The 14,189-nt window shown below is 37.8% G+C and overlaps 1 protein-coding gene across 3 annotated transcripts in view; it reads left to right on the forward strand.

Moving 5' to 3' along the window:
* The window catches only part of dmd (dystrophin), a 235,127-nt gene that overhangs the window by 195,124 nt on the left and 25,814 nt on the right, over window positions 1-14,189 (forward strand). The window contains exon 67 of one of the 3 annotated variants that reach the window (XM_087791573.1): window positions 833-868. The exons of the other annotated variants lie outside the window; for them this stretch is intronic. Within the exon in view, the coding sequence (XP_087647699.1) occupies window positions 833-868 (36 nt within the window). The remainder of the gene's footprint in view (window positions 1-832; window positions 869-14,189) is intronic. 3 annotated transcript variants of the gene reach the window in all.

Genomic DNA, 14,189 nt, shown 5'->3' on the forward strand with positions numbered 1-14,189 from the left:
GGGTAAGTTATCAAGGATTATATAGGAATGTCATCAAGATATCCCAAGTCATTTGCAAATGGACGATAGCAAAACATTTTCTTAAATTAAAGTGGAAACTTTTCATTAATTTTTGGATTGTTTTATAACTTCGTTTTGTTTATTTGGTCAAAGTACTTCAGCAGCAATTTACAACTTATTGAGTTACTCTGTCTACAGAAAAACAAGTAAACAATCTAAAGTGGCATAAACATTAACTACCTGTCGGAGTTCATTGTGTAAACTAAAGTAACTGGAAAATAGGGAGCTAACTCTGTCTTCTTGCTGTTAAACACCTTCCTCAAAACCATAACACACGAAATCCACTTGAGGCAACAGCTTGTTCTTGGTGTAGAGTTTCAATTTGACGTAATAGATTTACATTATAATACTTATTATTTTGTTGTGGGCAGCAATTATGAGGTTGAATGTACCTCAGCTAGTCCAGCAAGAGGTAGACGATGAGTAAGAGATAGTAATTGTCTGGTATTACATGTTTTCACTCGAGCAGAGGTAAAGAAATGACTTTGTTTTTGTCAAAATATTCTCTGATCTTCCTTTGGCCCACCTTTAACTCGACGCAGTCATTTATTAACCCTTAACTTCTTGCTTCATCCGCACTAAAACATGCAGGCTTTGTAATAAACAACTAGCAGCTTAGCATGTCTGCCTTGCCTCCGTGAGCAAGACAAGTGTCTCTGAAGACTTGGCTGAACAAGCGTGTGAGCACAGTGTCAAGTGAAAAGTGATAGAGGTGAAACGGAGGAAAAGGAGGAGGGGAAGGAGAGTGACAGGTTCTTTTCTTCACATGCAGAGATAAAGATGGACCTGACGTGATGACCGAGACTCTGTGAGTGTCAGCTGACCACACACACACCTACACACACAGGCGTTTACAAGAATGAGTACCTTTAACACTAAAATGAACTCGCGGCTAAAAATACTGTCCTTTAAGATTGGACAATGAATCAAGTGTCACCGTTCTTTCGGCTGTAAACGGTTTCCTTTATCCGATTTTGAAAGTTACAGACTAAATACTTTGTTTCTGATTTCAAAAGTTGCATGGATGAGTAGACAGACTGTTAGACGGACGGATTGATGGCTCGACAGATGGATTGATATATGAAAAGACATAAAGATGGATTGGATGATTCAATGGATAAACAGACAGATATATGGGCGATTAGATGGGTGGAAGATGGATATAAGGACAGACAGATTGATAGATGGATAGACTAATAAATGGATGGACAGAATAAAACTGAGATAGTTAGATGGACGGATGGATGGATGAATGTTTAGATAGGAGGATAGATGGTCAGTATGACAGATTTTTTGATAGATGGATGGATGGATGGATGTTAGATAGATAGATGGTTGGATGGTTAGATAGGCCGATGGATGGTTAGATAGACATATGGTTGGATGTTAGGTAGACAGATGGATGGATAGATGGACAGCTGGATAGATGGTTGGACAGATATATGGTTGGATGTTAGATAGACCGATATATGGTTAGATAGATGGATGGATGGATGTTAGATGGATAGTTGGTTGAATGGTTAGATAGGCCGATAGATGGATGGTTAGATAGACATATGGTTGGATGTTAGGTAGACAGATGGATGGATAGATGGACAGCAAGATAGATGGATAGATGGTTGGATAGATATATGGTTGGATGTTAGATAGACAGATATATGGTTAGATATATGGATGGTTGGATATATGGATGGTTGGATAGATATATGGTTAGATAGATGGATGGTTGGATGTTAGATGGACAGATATATGGTTAGATGGATATATGGTTAGATAGATATATGGTTAGATGGATATATGGTTAGATGGATATATGGTTGGATGGATATATGGTTAGATAGATATATGGTTGGATGGATATATGGTTAGATAGATGGATGGTTGGATAGATATATGGTTGGACAGATATATGGTTAGATAGATATATGGTTAGATGGATATATGGTTGGATGGATATATGGTGAGATGGATATATGGTTGGATGGATATATGGTTAGATAGATGGATGGTTGGATAGATATATGGTTGGACAGATATATGGTTAGATAGATGGATCGTTGGATGTTAGATAGATGGATATATGGTTAGATGGATATATGGTGAGATGGATATATGGTTGGACAGATATATGGTTAGATAGATGGATGGTTGGATAGATATATGGTTAGATAGATGGATGGTTGGATGTTAGATAGACCGATATATGGTTAGATAGATGGATGGATGGATGTTAGATAGATAGTTGGTTGAATGGTTAGATAGGCCGATAGATGGATGGTTAGATAGACATATGGTTGGATGTTAGGTAGACAGATGGATGGATAGATGGACAGCGAGATAGATGGATAGATGGTTGGATAGATATATGGTTGGATGTTAGATAGACAGATATATGGTTAGATATATGGATGGTTGGATATATGGATGGTTGGATAGATATATGGTTAGATAGATGGATGGTTGGATGTTAGATGGACAGATATATGGTTAGATGGATATATGGTTAGATAGATATATGGTTGGGTGGATATATGGTGAGATGGATATATGGTTGGACAGATATATGGTTAGATAGATGGATGGTTAGATAGATATATGGTTGGACAGATATATGGTTAGATAGATATATGGTTAGATGGATATATGGTTGGATGGATATATGGTGAGATGGATATATGGTTGGATGGATATATGGTTAGATAGATGGATGGTTGGATAGATATATGGTTGGACAGATATATGGTTAGATAGATGGATCGTTGGATGTTAGATAGATGGATATATGGTTAGATGGATATATGGTGAGATGGATATATGGTTGGACAGATATATGGTTAGATAGATGGATGGTTGGATAGATATATGGTTAGATAGATGGATGGTTGGATGTTAGATAGACCGATATATGGTTAGATAGATGGATGGATGGATGTTAGATAGATAGTTGGTTGAATGGTTAGATAGGCCGATAGATGGATGGTTAGATAGACATATGGTTGGATGTTAGGTAGACAGATGGATGGATAGATGGACAGCGAGATAGATGGATAGATGGTTGGATAGATATATGGTTGGATGTTAGATAGACAGATATATGGTTAGATATATGGATGGTTGGATATATGGATGGTTGGATAGATATATGGTTAGATAGATGGATGGTTGGATGTTAGATGGACAGATATATGGTTAGATGGATATATGGTTAGATAGATATATGGTTAGATGGATATATGGTTAGATGGATATATGGTTGGATGGATATATGGTTAGATAGATATATGGTTGGATGGATATATGGTTAGATAGATGGATGGTTGGATAGATATATGGTTGGACAGATATATGGTTAGGTAGATGGATCGTTGGATGTTAGATAGACAGATATATGGTTAGATAGATATATGGTTAGATGGATATATGGTTGGGTGGATATATGGTGAGATGGATATATGGTTGGACAGATATATGGTTAGATAGATGGATGGTTAGATAGATATATGGTTGGACAGATATATGGTTAGATAGATATATGATTAGATGGATATATGGTTGGATGGATATATGGTGAGATGGATATATGGTTGGATGGATATATGGTTAGATAGATGGATGGTTGGATAGATATATGGTTGGACAGATATATGGTTAGATAGATGGATCGTTGGATGTTAGATAGATGGATATATGGTTAGATGGATATATGGTGAGATGGATATATGGTTGGACAGATATATGGTTAGATAGATGGATGGTTGGATAGATATATGGTTAGATAGATGGATGGTTGGATGTTAGATAGACAGATATATGGTTAGATGGATATATGGTTAGATGGGTATATGGTTAGATAGATATATGGTTAGATAGATATATGGTTAGATGGGTATATGGTTAGATAGATATATGGTTAGATGGATATATGGTTAGATGGGTATATGGTTAGATAGATATATGGTTAGATAGATATATGGTTAGATGGGTATATGGTTAGATAGATATATGGTTAGATGGATATATGGTTAGATGGGTATATGGTTAGATAGATATATGGTTAGATAGATATATGGTTAGATGGGTATATGGTTAGATAGATATATGGTTAGATAGATATATGGTTAGATAGATATATGGTTAGATAGATATATGGTTAGATGGATATATGGTTGGATGGATATATGGTTAGATAGATATATGGTTAGATAGATATATGGTTAGATGGGTATATGGTTAGATAGATATATGGTTAGATAGATATATGGTTAGATAGATATATGGTTAGATAGATATATGGTTAGATAGATATATGGTTAGATGGATATATGGTTAGATGGGTATATGGTTAGATAGATATATGGTTAGATAGATATATGGTTAGATGGGTATATGGTTAGATAGATATATGGTTAGATAGATATATGGTTAGATAGATATATGGTTAGATAGATATATGGTTAGATAGATATATGGTTAGATGGATATATGGTTGGATGGATATATGGTTAGATAGATGGATGGTTGGATAGATATATGGTTGGACAGATATATGGTTAGATAGATGGATGGTTGGATGTTAGATAGACAGATAGATGGTTAGATGGATATATGGTTAGATGGATATATGGTTAGATAGATATATGGTTAGATAGATGGATGGTTGGATGTTAGATTGACAGATATATGGTTAGATAGATATATGGTTAGATAGATGGATGGTTGGATGTTAGATCGACGGATATATGGTTAGATAGAAATATAGTTAGATAGACGAATGGTTGGATGTAAGATAGACAGATGGATGGTTAGATAGATAGAAACAATTTACCGAAGGAAACCTCCTGAGGGATCAATAAAGTTTTTACCTTAGATAGATAGATAGATAGATAGATAGATAGATAGATAGATAGATAGATAGATAGATAGATAGATAGATAGATAGATAGATAGATAGATAGATAGATAGATAGATAGACGGATGGTTAGATGAGTGAATCGACATACGATTAGTTAGCTAGATGGACAGAAGGATAAATGAACGGATAGATGGTAGAATGGACAGAGCAGGACAGATAGAGGGAAGACTGTACGTATAGATGGTAGGATGGATGGGAGGTTGAATGGAATGAAGGATAGAGGGAGGGATGGATGGATACATGGAGAGATAGACTGAATCATAGACTGAATGATATATTGCTCGACGGACGGATTGATAGACCGACGGCCAATCACAGCTGAACATTTCTCCCACGTCGTCACCAAAATGTTGACGTCTTCTTCCATTCAAACGTCGTCAATGTGGTGTCCTTGTGTCCCACACTGCAGCTCCGCACACATCCTTCAACACACGCCTTCACACACTCACCCACAGTAGTCACGCAAACACAGGTTAAAAGTGCACGCTGACAACATGAAGAAGTTTATGTCTCCGGCACTTCTTTATTTATTTTTTTCCCGGGGATTTTTCTCTCCCCTCTCCTGGCATTCATCAGATTTGTTGGACATCACCATCCATCTCCCAGCCTTCCCTCCCACTCAGGTAAAACTATAGCAGTGAGAACCGCTGAGACTTGCCTGTAAATTACAGAGTGTTCCTGTGTGCTGGTGGAACATAGCCTACATTCTCTCAAGTCCTCAGCGCTGGTTCCCAAAGCAAAGAAACCCCCCTCTTCCTGCCTGCTGTCCTGGGAGAAAATGAACCTTTTTTATTCCTCTGCATTTCAGTCTTTTCTCCATCTTTTTTTCTTTTTTTTTTAACCCCTGTGTTTATTTCTCTCGTGGAAATATGTGTGCCTTGAAAATGCAAGGAGCTCCACTTTCTTATCCTCTCACTTGTCAGGGAGGTGAAAAACCTCCTCGCCTGTGTGAGGCTCTTTTGCTTTCAGAAACACTGGGATGGGGGAAGGGGAGCCTCAGCTCCGCCCCGCGCGCGTCAAGCACCGCGCTTGCAAGAAAGCTGACCGGAAATTAGCATGATTTCAAAACAAGAGTATATATTATGATATATGAATTATGTAAAATCCATGACACAGTTTAATTTTGTGGACTGATACACTTTCAAAATATATTTTTATTTCATATTTTGTGAAAAGATGATAAGAGTTAAAGATCTCCCCCAGATACACTTAATCCCGTAAAATTCCATATCCTTTTATCATCAAAAGTGCATCTACATAAAGCAATGTTTGAATTATTTAGAACACAGACTTCGGTTTAAGAGTTGCTGTAATATCACTGGTTATTTCATTCTTAAATATTGATACTCAATATACTATTTGTCCTCAGACCTACCGAGCTGCTAATAATGTTGCATACAACATCAGAGAGATAACTATGTATGTTATGTGACTCTGGTTATTTTGAATGATGTAGGCCGAGTCATTTCCATATCACGTGGCATTAGAATATCAGAAATCCTGTCTTTTAAAGTTAGAAATGCGTTCGGAAAAACACGTTTGATTCATTTAATTTCCTTTCAGAAATCCAACATACGTCAGATGGCAGTTAAAAAGGATTATAGCTGTGTGTTTAAGTGTTGTGATTTCAGATATAAATGATCTGAAGTCTTTTTCAAATAGATGTTTTATGTCAAGAAAATCCACAGAGAATTCTCATCCAACATCAAAGTGATGAGATTTTATGGATGGATGGATGGATGGATGGATGGATGGAAGAGTGGGTGGGTGGGTGGGTGGGTGGATGGATGGATGGATGGATGGATGGGTGGATGGATGGGTGGATGGGTGGGTGGATGGATGGATGGATGGATGGATGGATGGATGGATGGATGGATGGACAAACTTAAACAAATTAATAAATAATTGTCTCTACTCTTTAAAGAAAATTAAACATAAATAAATGTGCAACTTTAATAGGGACTAATGTATGAGGTTCTGAAATGTTTTGGGCGTTTTATGTTTCTTTCATTAAATAAATCCTATTTATAGGATTGGTTGTAGACTAGTTTAGTAGGTTTTTTTTTCATATTAGGAGCCACTGTGTTTCAGGCAAACCAGTACACCAGCCGTTTCGTCTAGATTTTATTTTGAAGCCCTCGCCGGAAGTAGACCGCGTTCACACCTCGCGTCTCACTGGCCAGTCATCCCCCTGCAAACCCACCGCTGCTTGCAGAGGAACATCTCGCCGATCCTTCCAATACACGCGCGCGCCGCACGGTTACCGGGGACGATCCGCACTCGGTGCTCTGAGACGCTGGGTGGGAGCGCGGAGGAGGAGGGTCTTTCTAAACCTTCTCCAGTCGAAACCCCCGAGAAACCGTTTCCAAGGGACCCGGAGTGTCGCGAGTCGAGCGGCGATGCGGGAGCAGCTTCGGAAGTGAGTGCGGGGCTCGAGGGCTCTGAGTATCGGGGTGATGAATAATGGGGATGCGGCCGGTAATGCAGTGGAAAAAACACGCCTTTTTTTTTTTATTCCCACGGTAAAAAAAAAAAAACGCCATGTCATTTCTTTAAATATCTCTTATTTTCTGTCGCTTCTTTTTGGGGGACTGTGATCTGGAAAAAAATGCGTCCCGGATCAATGTCACATCACCGTGACTATTATGGTCTGAAGCAAATCTTACCGATCATTTAAAAAATCCAAATATTTGTATTTAAAAAATGGAGCAAACGCTGTCCTTCAACAGCGGCTCGTGTCTGCGAGTGTTGCGGGAGGAAGGCGCGAGTTGGCCGGCGAGAAAGATGCAGCTACCGGCGGTCCTTACACTGTCACTGGATCCTTCTGTTTATCTTAATATTACATAAAATAAACATTATACAGTAATAACGGCATCGCCTCGAGAGACACCTACACATGGATTGCGATGTCTTCACGCCACCCTCGTCCCCGTGAGCGCGTGTTTTTTCCTCTAGTGTGTGTTTGAATTTGTCAGGACAGGGTTTAGTGTTTGTTTATGCGTGTGTGCTGCTCTAGTAAAGATCCAGTGTTGCATTCCTTTACAGAGGTGCAAACTGCATCACCTCCCTGCCAGTGAAGTGTGTGTCCTGCTCCTTTAAATGCATTATATATATTGTTTTTTTGTGCATTTTTTTTTAATGTGTTTACTGCAGCCAGTTTGAAGTGTGTGTGTGTGGAATAAGTAATGTCCCAGAGCAGACCTGGGTAATTGTGTGTGTGTGCAGGTGTGTAGATATACAGGTGATGGATATTAATACTTGGATGGAGGTGTGTGGCGTGCTCGGACCTGCTTGTTATGGCTTGGGATGTGTCATTGTGTTCCTTGCTTTTCATCCAGGGGGGTTCTCTCTCTCAATGTCTGTTTATTCCACCCGGCTGCGGGTTTTGCTGGTATTTATAATTAATTGAAAAAGACTCCAGGTCGTAAGCATCGGTTTCGAAGACCATTCGTCTCAGGAGCTGCTGTTACAGGGTCTTGCTACGGTCGGAAAAATACGATACGATTTCAAAGGCATTTGGAATCTGGGTAAAATCACAGCGTTGGTTTTGGATTAACTGTGACGACGTTCGAGACGGTTCTGAAAAAATTATAAAAAATAATATTATTACCAAAGAATACGTTAATATATAATATTTGCGGAATTTCACTTTCTTAAATAAAATCTCATTTACTAACATTTCTCAAGTTATGAATGGTTTAGTCGGATGAGAGAAGTAAAAAGGTGGGAATAACTGACAAATATAAAGTTTGTATTTTTTAAGCCGTTTGTAAAGGTTAAAGGCCACTCTTGGCCACAGGTGCCCAACTTTGGTCAAGAAGAAATGTCTTGTTAAAAAACAGCTGGACTTCCTGCCAGATGTGTTGGTCACTGTCGAACAACAACATGCTACTTTTTACCAATTGCTTTTAATCCCTTTTTTTTTTCCAAATCTCCTGTAGCCTTGGGTTGTTGTTATTTCTTAATGGATCTCCTATAAGTGGAGAGTTAATGTAGTGCGTCATCTGAATCCTGCCGTACTTTCCAGCCTGAAAATAGATATACGAAGCGATTGTCGCCGGCGATAATGACAGTGATGATAGATTAACTTGGTTTTTTGCGAGACTTAATAAAACAGTCAATGAGCTGCTTGATAGTGCTGTTGTTATCTCGGATCGCCTCGGTCTCCAGAAGCCACTGTAGCTTTTTTTTTTTTATGTCCCTTTAATAATGACGGTGTAACAGTGCAGCGACTGCAATAATGGATATAAAACGCTGACATTAAGGTTGCAGTGTGAGGCACATCTGTATCGTTTCTTGACTAATGTATGTGAATGACTTAAATAAGTCCCCGTCGTTTGATAACAATGGTCATGACGCACTTGTGCGCTCCACGCCAGTCCTGAGGATCTTTGCGACTATTCAGCGTACAAAGTGACTGATGAGATGGAAATAATAATAATGAGCTTGTCACTTGGAGCGTTTGTGTTCATGTGTCACCTGCCGAATATTACCGAGTTGCCGCTGCTGCAGACGATGGCATGGATAAGAATGGTTTATCAGATTACACATATTTCATTCTGCCGTCGTCTTCCACTGATAGTCTTCTGTCTAGCCTGGGATTCATTTGCAAACAAAACCATGATCCTTGTCCACAGGTTCATGCAGTGGTTTTTTTTGGTCTTCAAATAAGGATTTTCGGTAATTTACTGAAATATCTCCACCGGTGTGGTGTCTATCTTTTAATCGCAAACATCTTCAAACCTATGTAATAATCCAAAAACACCTGTTCTCGATCTGAATGACCATCTGAACTTACACAAACTCCTATTAAATACTTAAGGTGCAGCTGCAGTCATTTTCAAGTGGACAGTTTTGGATAATATACTGCTTAAAAACCACTTTACTGAAGAATTTAGAGTAGAATGGACCAGGGAGGTTCAGAGGACTCGAACTAACTAGAAGCCGACAAGGTGGTCTCTGGTGTAAAGAAACAATTAAACGCAGAAGTTGCCCTGAGAATTTTCGCAACTCTGTTTTATAGACACTCATGATGCAGTCATTTTTGAGAATTGCTCACCTTTAGGGGTGTGCACACTTGACAGGAGCTCTGCTACATTGGAGACGTTGTTACTTCCGCTATTATCTCCGCCGTAATTTCCATTTTATTAAGCATTATGAAGTTCAGTGAAACCTTCTCTGATAAGTGCACTACACAAGTATTAGTTAAGCTTTTCTATATAAACATTTTTGGCGGTTACTTCAGTAGAGAAGATGTTTATTTTGTTTTTAACGCCGTTTCTGATTTACAAATGAAACATAGATGGAAGCTGTATGCTAATTGACTAATTATCTGGATTGATAATTATTATTTTGAACCAATACATTATCAAAGAAGGTTGATTAAAAAACACTTGACTTACACATTAAGCTTTAATGACTCAATTCACAATCATTAAAAAACCACCGCAATGTTGATCAGGCCTCCTGCGACTGGTTTTGAATTGCATTAGTGCGAAGTGTACACTTAAACAAGGATCATCCATGTTTTGATTACTCTCTGAGACTTGCACATGTATCACCATTTTGATTATTTTCACAGCGTAAATAAAATTTGCCTACAGCTTCTAGTTATTAAATGAGCCACTTTATTGCAAACAACATTCAATTGAATTTTAAACACGTATGAATAATGATAGTATATGGGGAACTATACATAAATTATAAAAACATGTCCTCATTATTAGCTCAAGCCATAAATGATGCATTTCTGTTAATAACTTGTTCTGTAAGACAGTTAATGAGCAAGTATATTCATAATTGAATCCCCTTCATCTGCCGCGTGGTGGAACGATTATTATAAGTTACATTGACAGTGACTGATGGCTGAAGCTTCAACTCGTAATTAGTCCCTCTATAAATAAAGCGTATTTTCATGCGTACAATTAAGCACATTTAGAAATAAACAGAACAGGAATAAATGCACACATATTGCATTTTGGTCTTGAAGTGACTGACAATAGGAAAAGTGATTTATTTTTTTTCAAACTTTTGTTGCTGACATCATTACTGGAGTTGAACTTCTTTATAAATTCTGTGTTAGGAAGCTTATTTCTTTTAGATGTTCAGCCAATATTACGTTCAAGCCAACTCTACTGCAACCTCTTATCTGACGCCAAAAAGACAAATGCTTGGTGATGATCTATTTCTTTTTTTTCTAATCTTTCTTTTTGAACTTGTTTATTTTGTAGAAAGAAAACTTCCGAAATAACAGACAAACAAAGGGAAATTAAGGCCATGTTGTCGGTGGAGCAGATCCCGACTATACTGCCACAATATTGCTACAAACATTTTATCAACAAATTTATTTCTAAAGAGATTTTTTCATCCATGAAACACTGCAGAATGCGTTTTTAAGAAGGGAAACGTGATGCTGCAGACATGGCCTTTAGCTACTGCCCTACATTGTATTAAGCGTAAGAGTATGACTGTCACATAAAACTGCCTCCAGTGCACATTAAATTTTGGTCAAAGCAAAAGCTGTCCTTCTGTTCCCAAACCTCCTCTCTTTCTTAGTCATCAGGCATCTCTTCTAGCCGTTTCAAGGGCCTGTCCTGAAATCTGCATCCCAAAAGGCGGGCTATTCTCATGCCTCGTCTGCAAAAAAAAAAAGAAGATTGTTCTGGATATAGTGAAAGGCGAGGAAATAACAAGTTTTAATCATTCATCCAAGAGTTGTAATTGAGCACACTCGTGTCTGTCCATCTATTATTTACGACGGCTATCTGTCGACGCCTCGAAAAAGCTATTCAGCTGTCAGCTGAACTACATAATGTTGTGTCTTCAAACTCCTCGCGTGGGAGGATCAAGTATTGTGTCTGTGAAAAGAACACCAGACGTCTCACTCGAGGTACGACTCCCAGGGGAGAAAATGGCAAAAGGTAAACATTGACACTTGCATTGGATCCTCGATTAAAACCTGTCAACGACATATTATGCAAAACATCTCATGCTATTCATCTCCCTTTGATTAGTTAACTATTGAATTGAGAATTTAGCTTCCCACTTATCCTGTCATTTTTTTTAAAAACAACACTTTTTATTATATAGAAATGGGAGTTTTACTCAACATTGTCAAACCTTAAATCATACAAAGAACATTAAGTTAATTTAATAAGTGGTTCGACTTTTCAATATTTATTAACTGTGGTGGTATATCGCTTAAATGTTATTTCGTAAGATCCAGTCCCTTAATTTGTAATAAGACGTTTATCTGCGCTTTGAATATATAATTTAAAAAAGAAATTGAAGTTATGTTTTCATTTAGCATTTATTTAAATAGTTTAAAACGACCTTCTCCAATGAACAAACAAAAGGGAAAAAAAACTCTGCCAAGAGGTTGTTTTTTTATTAGTGATTGTTTGTAAACGGCGTAACTCAACCTTGTCAATCGATTTTCATGAAACCTTAGGTTGGTTTGTAATATGTTGCCTTAAAAGAAATTATTCATACTGCATACAGGATGGGTTTTTAAATAAATTTAATCTAAAATAAATGATTTACCATGTGCCTGTGGTGACGAAATGTATTTGTTAAATCGGGTATGGATCGAAATCACGTCACTGGTGGCCTAATTTCGTCACCAAACACATTCCTTTACGACTTGGAAAGTGTTCTATTGATTCGATCTCATGTGAAAACAAGCTCATTGGCAGAGGTATGCGCTATCTCTGTGCTTTTCTAGTGACACTCTATATTGCTAACAAATACGTTACGCCAACAAAAGCTGACCGGTATCTGTCCTGCCATTTTAGTTTATTGCTTCTGCTGTTTCCTATTTGAAGACCTTAAGGTTTATTGCCTTCACTGATTCCTTCAGCTGTTTGAAACAAAAAGTGATGTGGGTGGGGGATTGAGTTCAATGATCTCTTCTCCCCCGGTCTGCTTCTATCAGATCAGCCTGAAGCAAGGCTGCAAATCCCCCGACCACAGAGCCCATGCAGCTCAGGATCCACTGGTTTATTTCATTTTTTTTTTTTGACAGTTATGATGCTTTATCACACTTGGGTTTGCCCAGGAGCCCCGATGCATACTTTTTAACAGACTGTGCCAGTTTTCAAAGAGCTTAGAATGAATGTGAGCTGCAGGCGGTCATTGATATGTTTAGTTTGCTGTGATATTTTATTGCTTATTAATCCCGATGGGATATCTGCTTGGTGCTCTGCAGCAAAGATATATAGGAAGTGTAGTGTGTGTCTCGGTAGGGTTTCAAAAGCTGTGTAGTGTTTTCTCCCCATCCCAACAAACGGCAGGTTTTGTCCTGGTGTTTACAGCCACAATAGGTGGAAGACGGATAAGGTGTAGTGATACAAGTGTTGCTGAATCACTCGCACATTAATAGCTGTGAAAACCCCTTCACGCAGATTTCATGCACGAGCAGGAAAAACACAATTTTAATGAGCTTGTGAAAGCAAAGAGGCTTTTCTCTTAAAGCACACAACAACATCGTAGAAGAGAATGTTTTATTTGAAAAATAAAAATAACAGCAGCTGGACTTAAGGGATAGTAGCTGCCTTTGAGCACAGAAGGAACAAAAACCTGCTACACTTGTATATACAATATAAAACTGGAGGATATTATTTGCTTCTCCTGCTATGACTGTACAAATCCGGTAATTACCTGGTAGAAATAAGTGTTGTCTTAAAGGCTTAACTTAAATTATGCATCTGTTGGTTGACCATTTAAAACACTGAGGGTTTTTTTTGTATTTACTTTCAATCATAGTCATCATAATCAACATATTTAATGAAAAAAATACAATAATGTTTTCTGTTTCCAGTATTTCTTATTTAATTTTAAGTGGAAATACATCCTGACGGCTATTAACTACAGTGTATGATACTGTCATGTGGCTAGTTTATTATGATGGGAGGTTGTCTCTTAAAGAAACCGTACGTAATATTTACTTTTGTTTCATATATCCTGTAATTATTGGTTCAACTTGACTCCGAGAAGTGTTTTGAGTTTATTGGCAGTTGCCAGGAAGATGAAACGAGAAACACATATACATGAAATATGTGGTAACGAATGTTCCACAACGTCGCAGTTACACTTTTCTGACACTGGGGCGAGCCTTGAACAAAATTTAATCTAATGTGTTGTGTATATGAAAATAAAAAATAGCTCAAGTAATTTAAGGTTGTGTTATGAGACGTATTTAACCTAAATTGATCAAAT

Source organism: Callionymus lyra, chromosome 5, assembly GCF_982586985.1.
Source record: "Callionymus lyra chromosome 5, fCalLyr1.hap1.1, whole genome shotgun sequence".
NCBI classification, from domain to species: domain Eukaryota; kingdom Metazoa; phylum Chordata; class Actinopteri; order Syngnathiformes; family Callionymidae; genus Callionymus; species Callionymus lyra.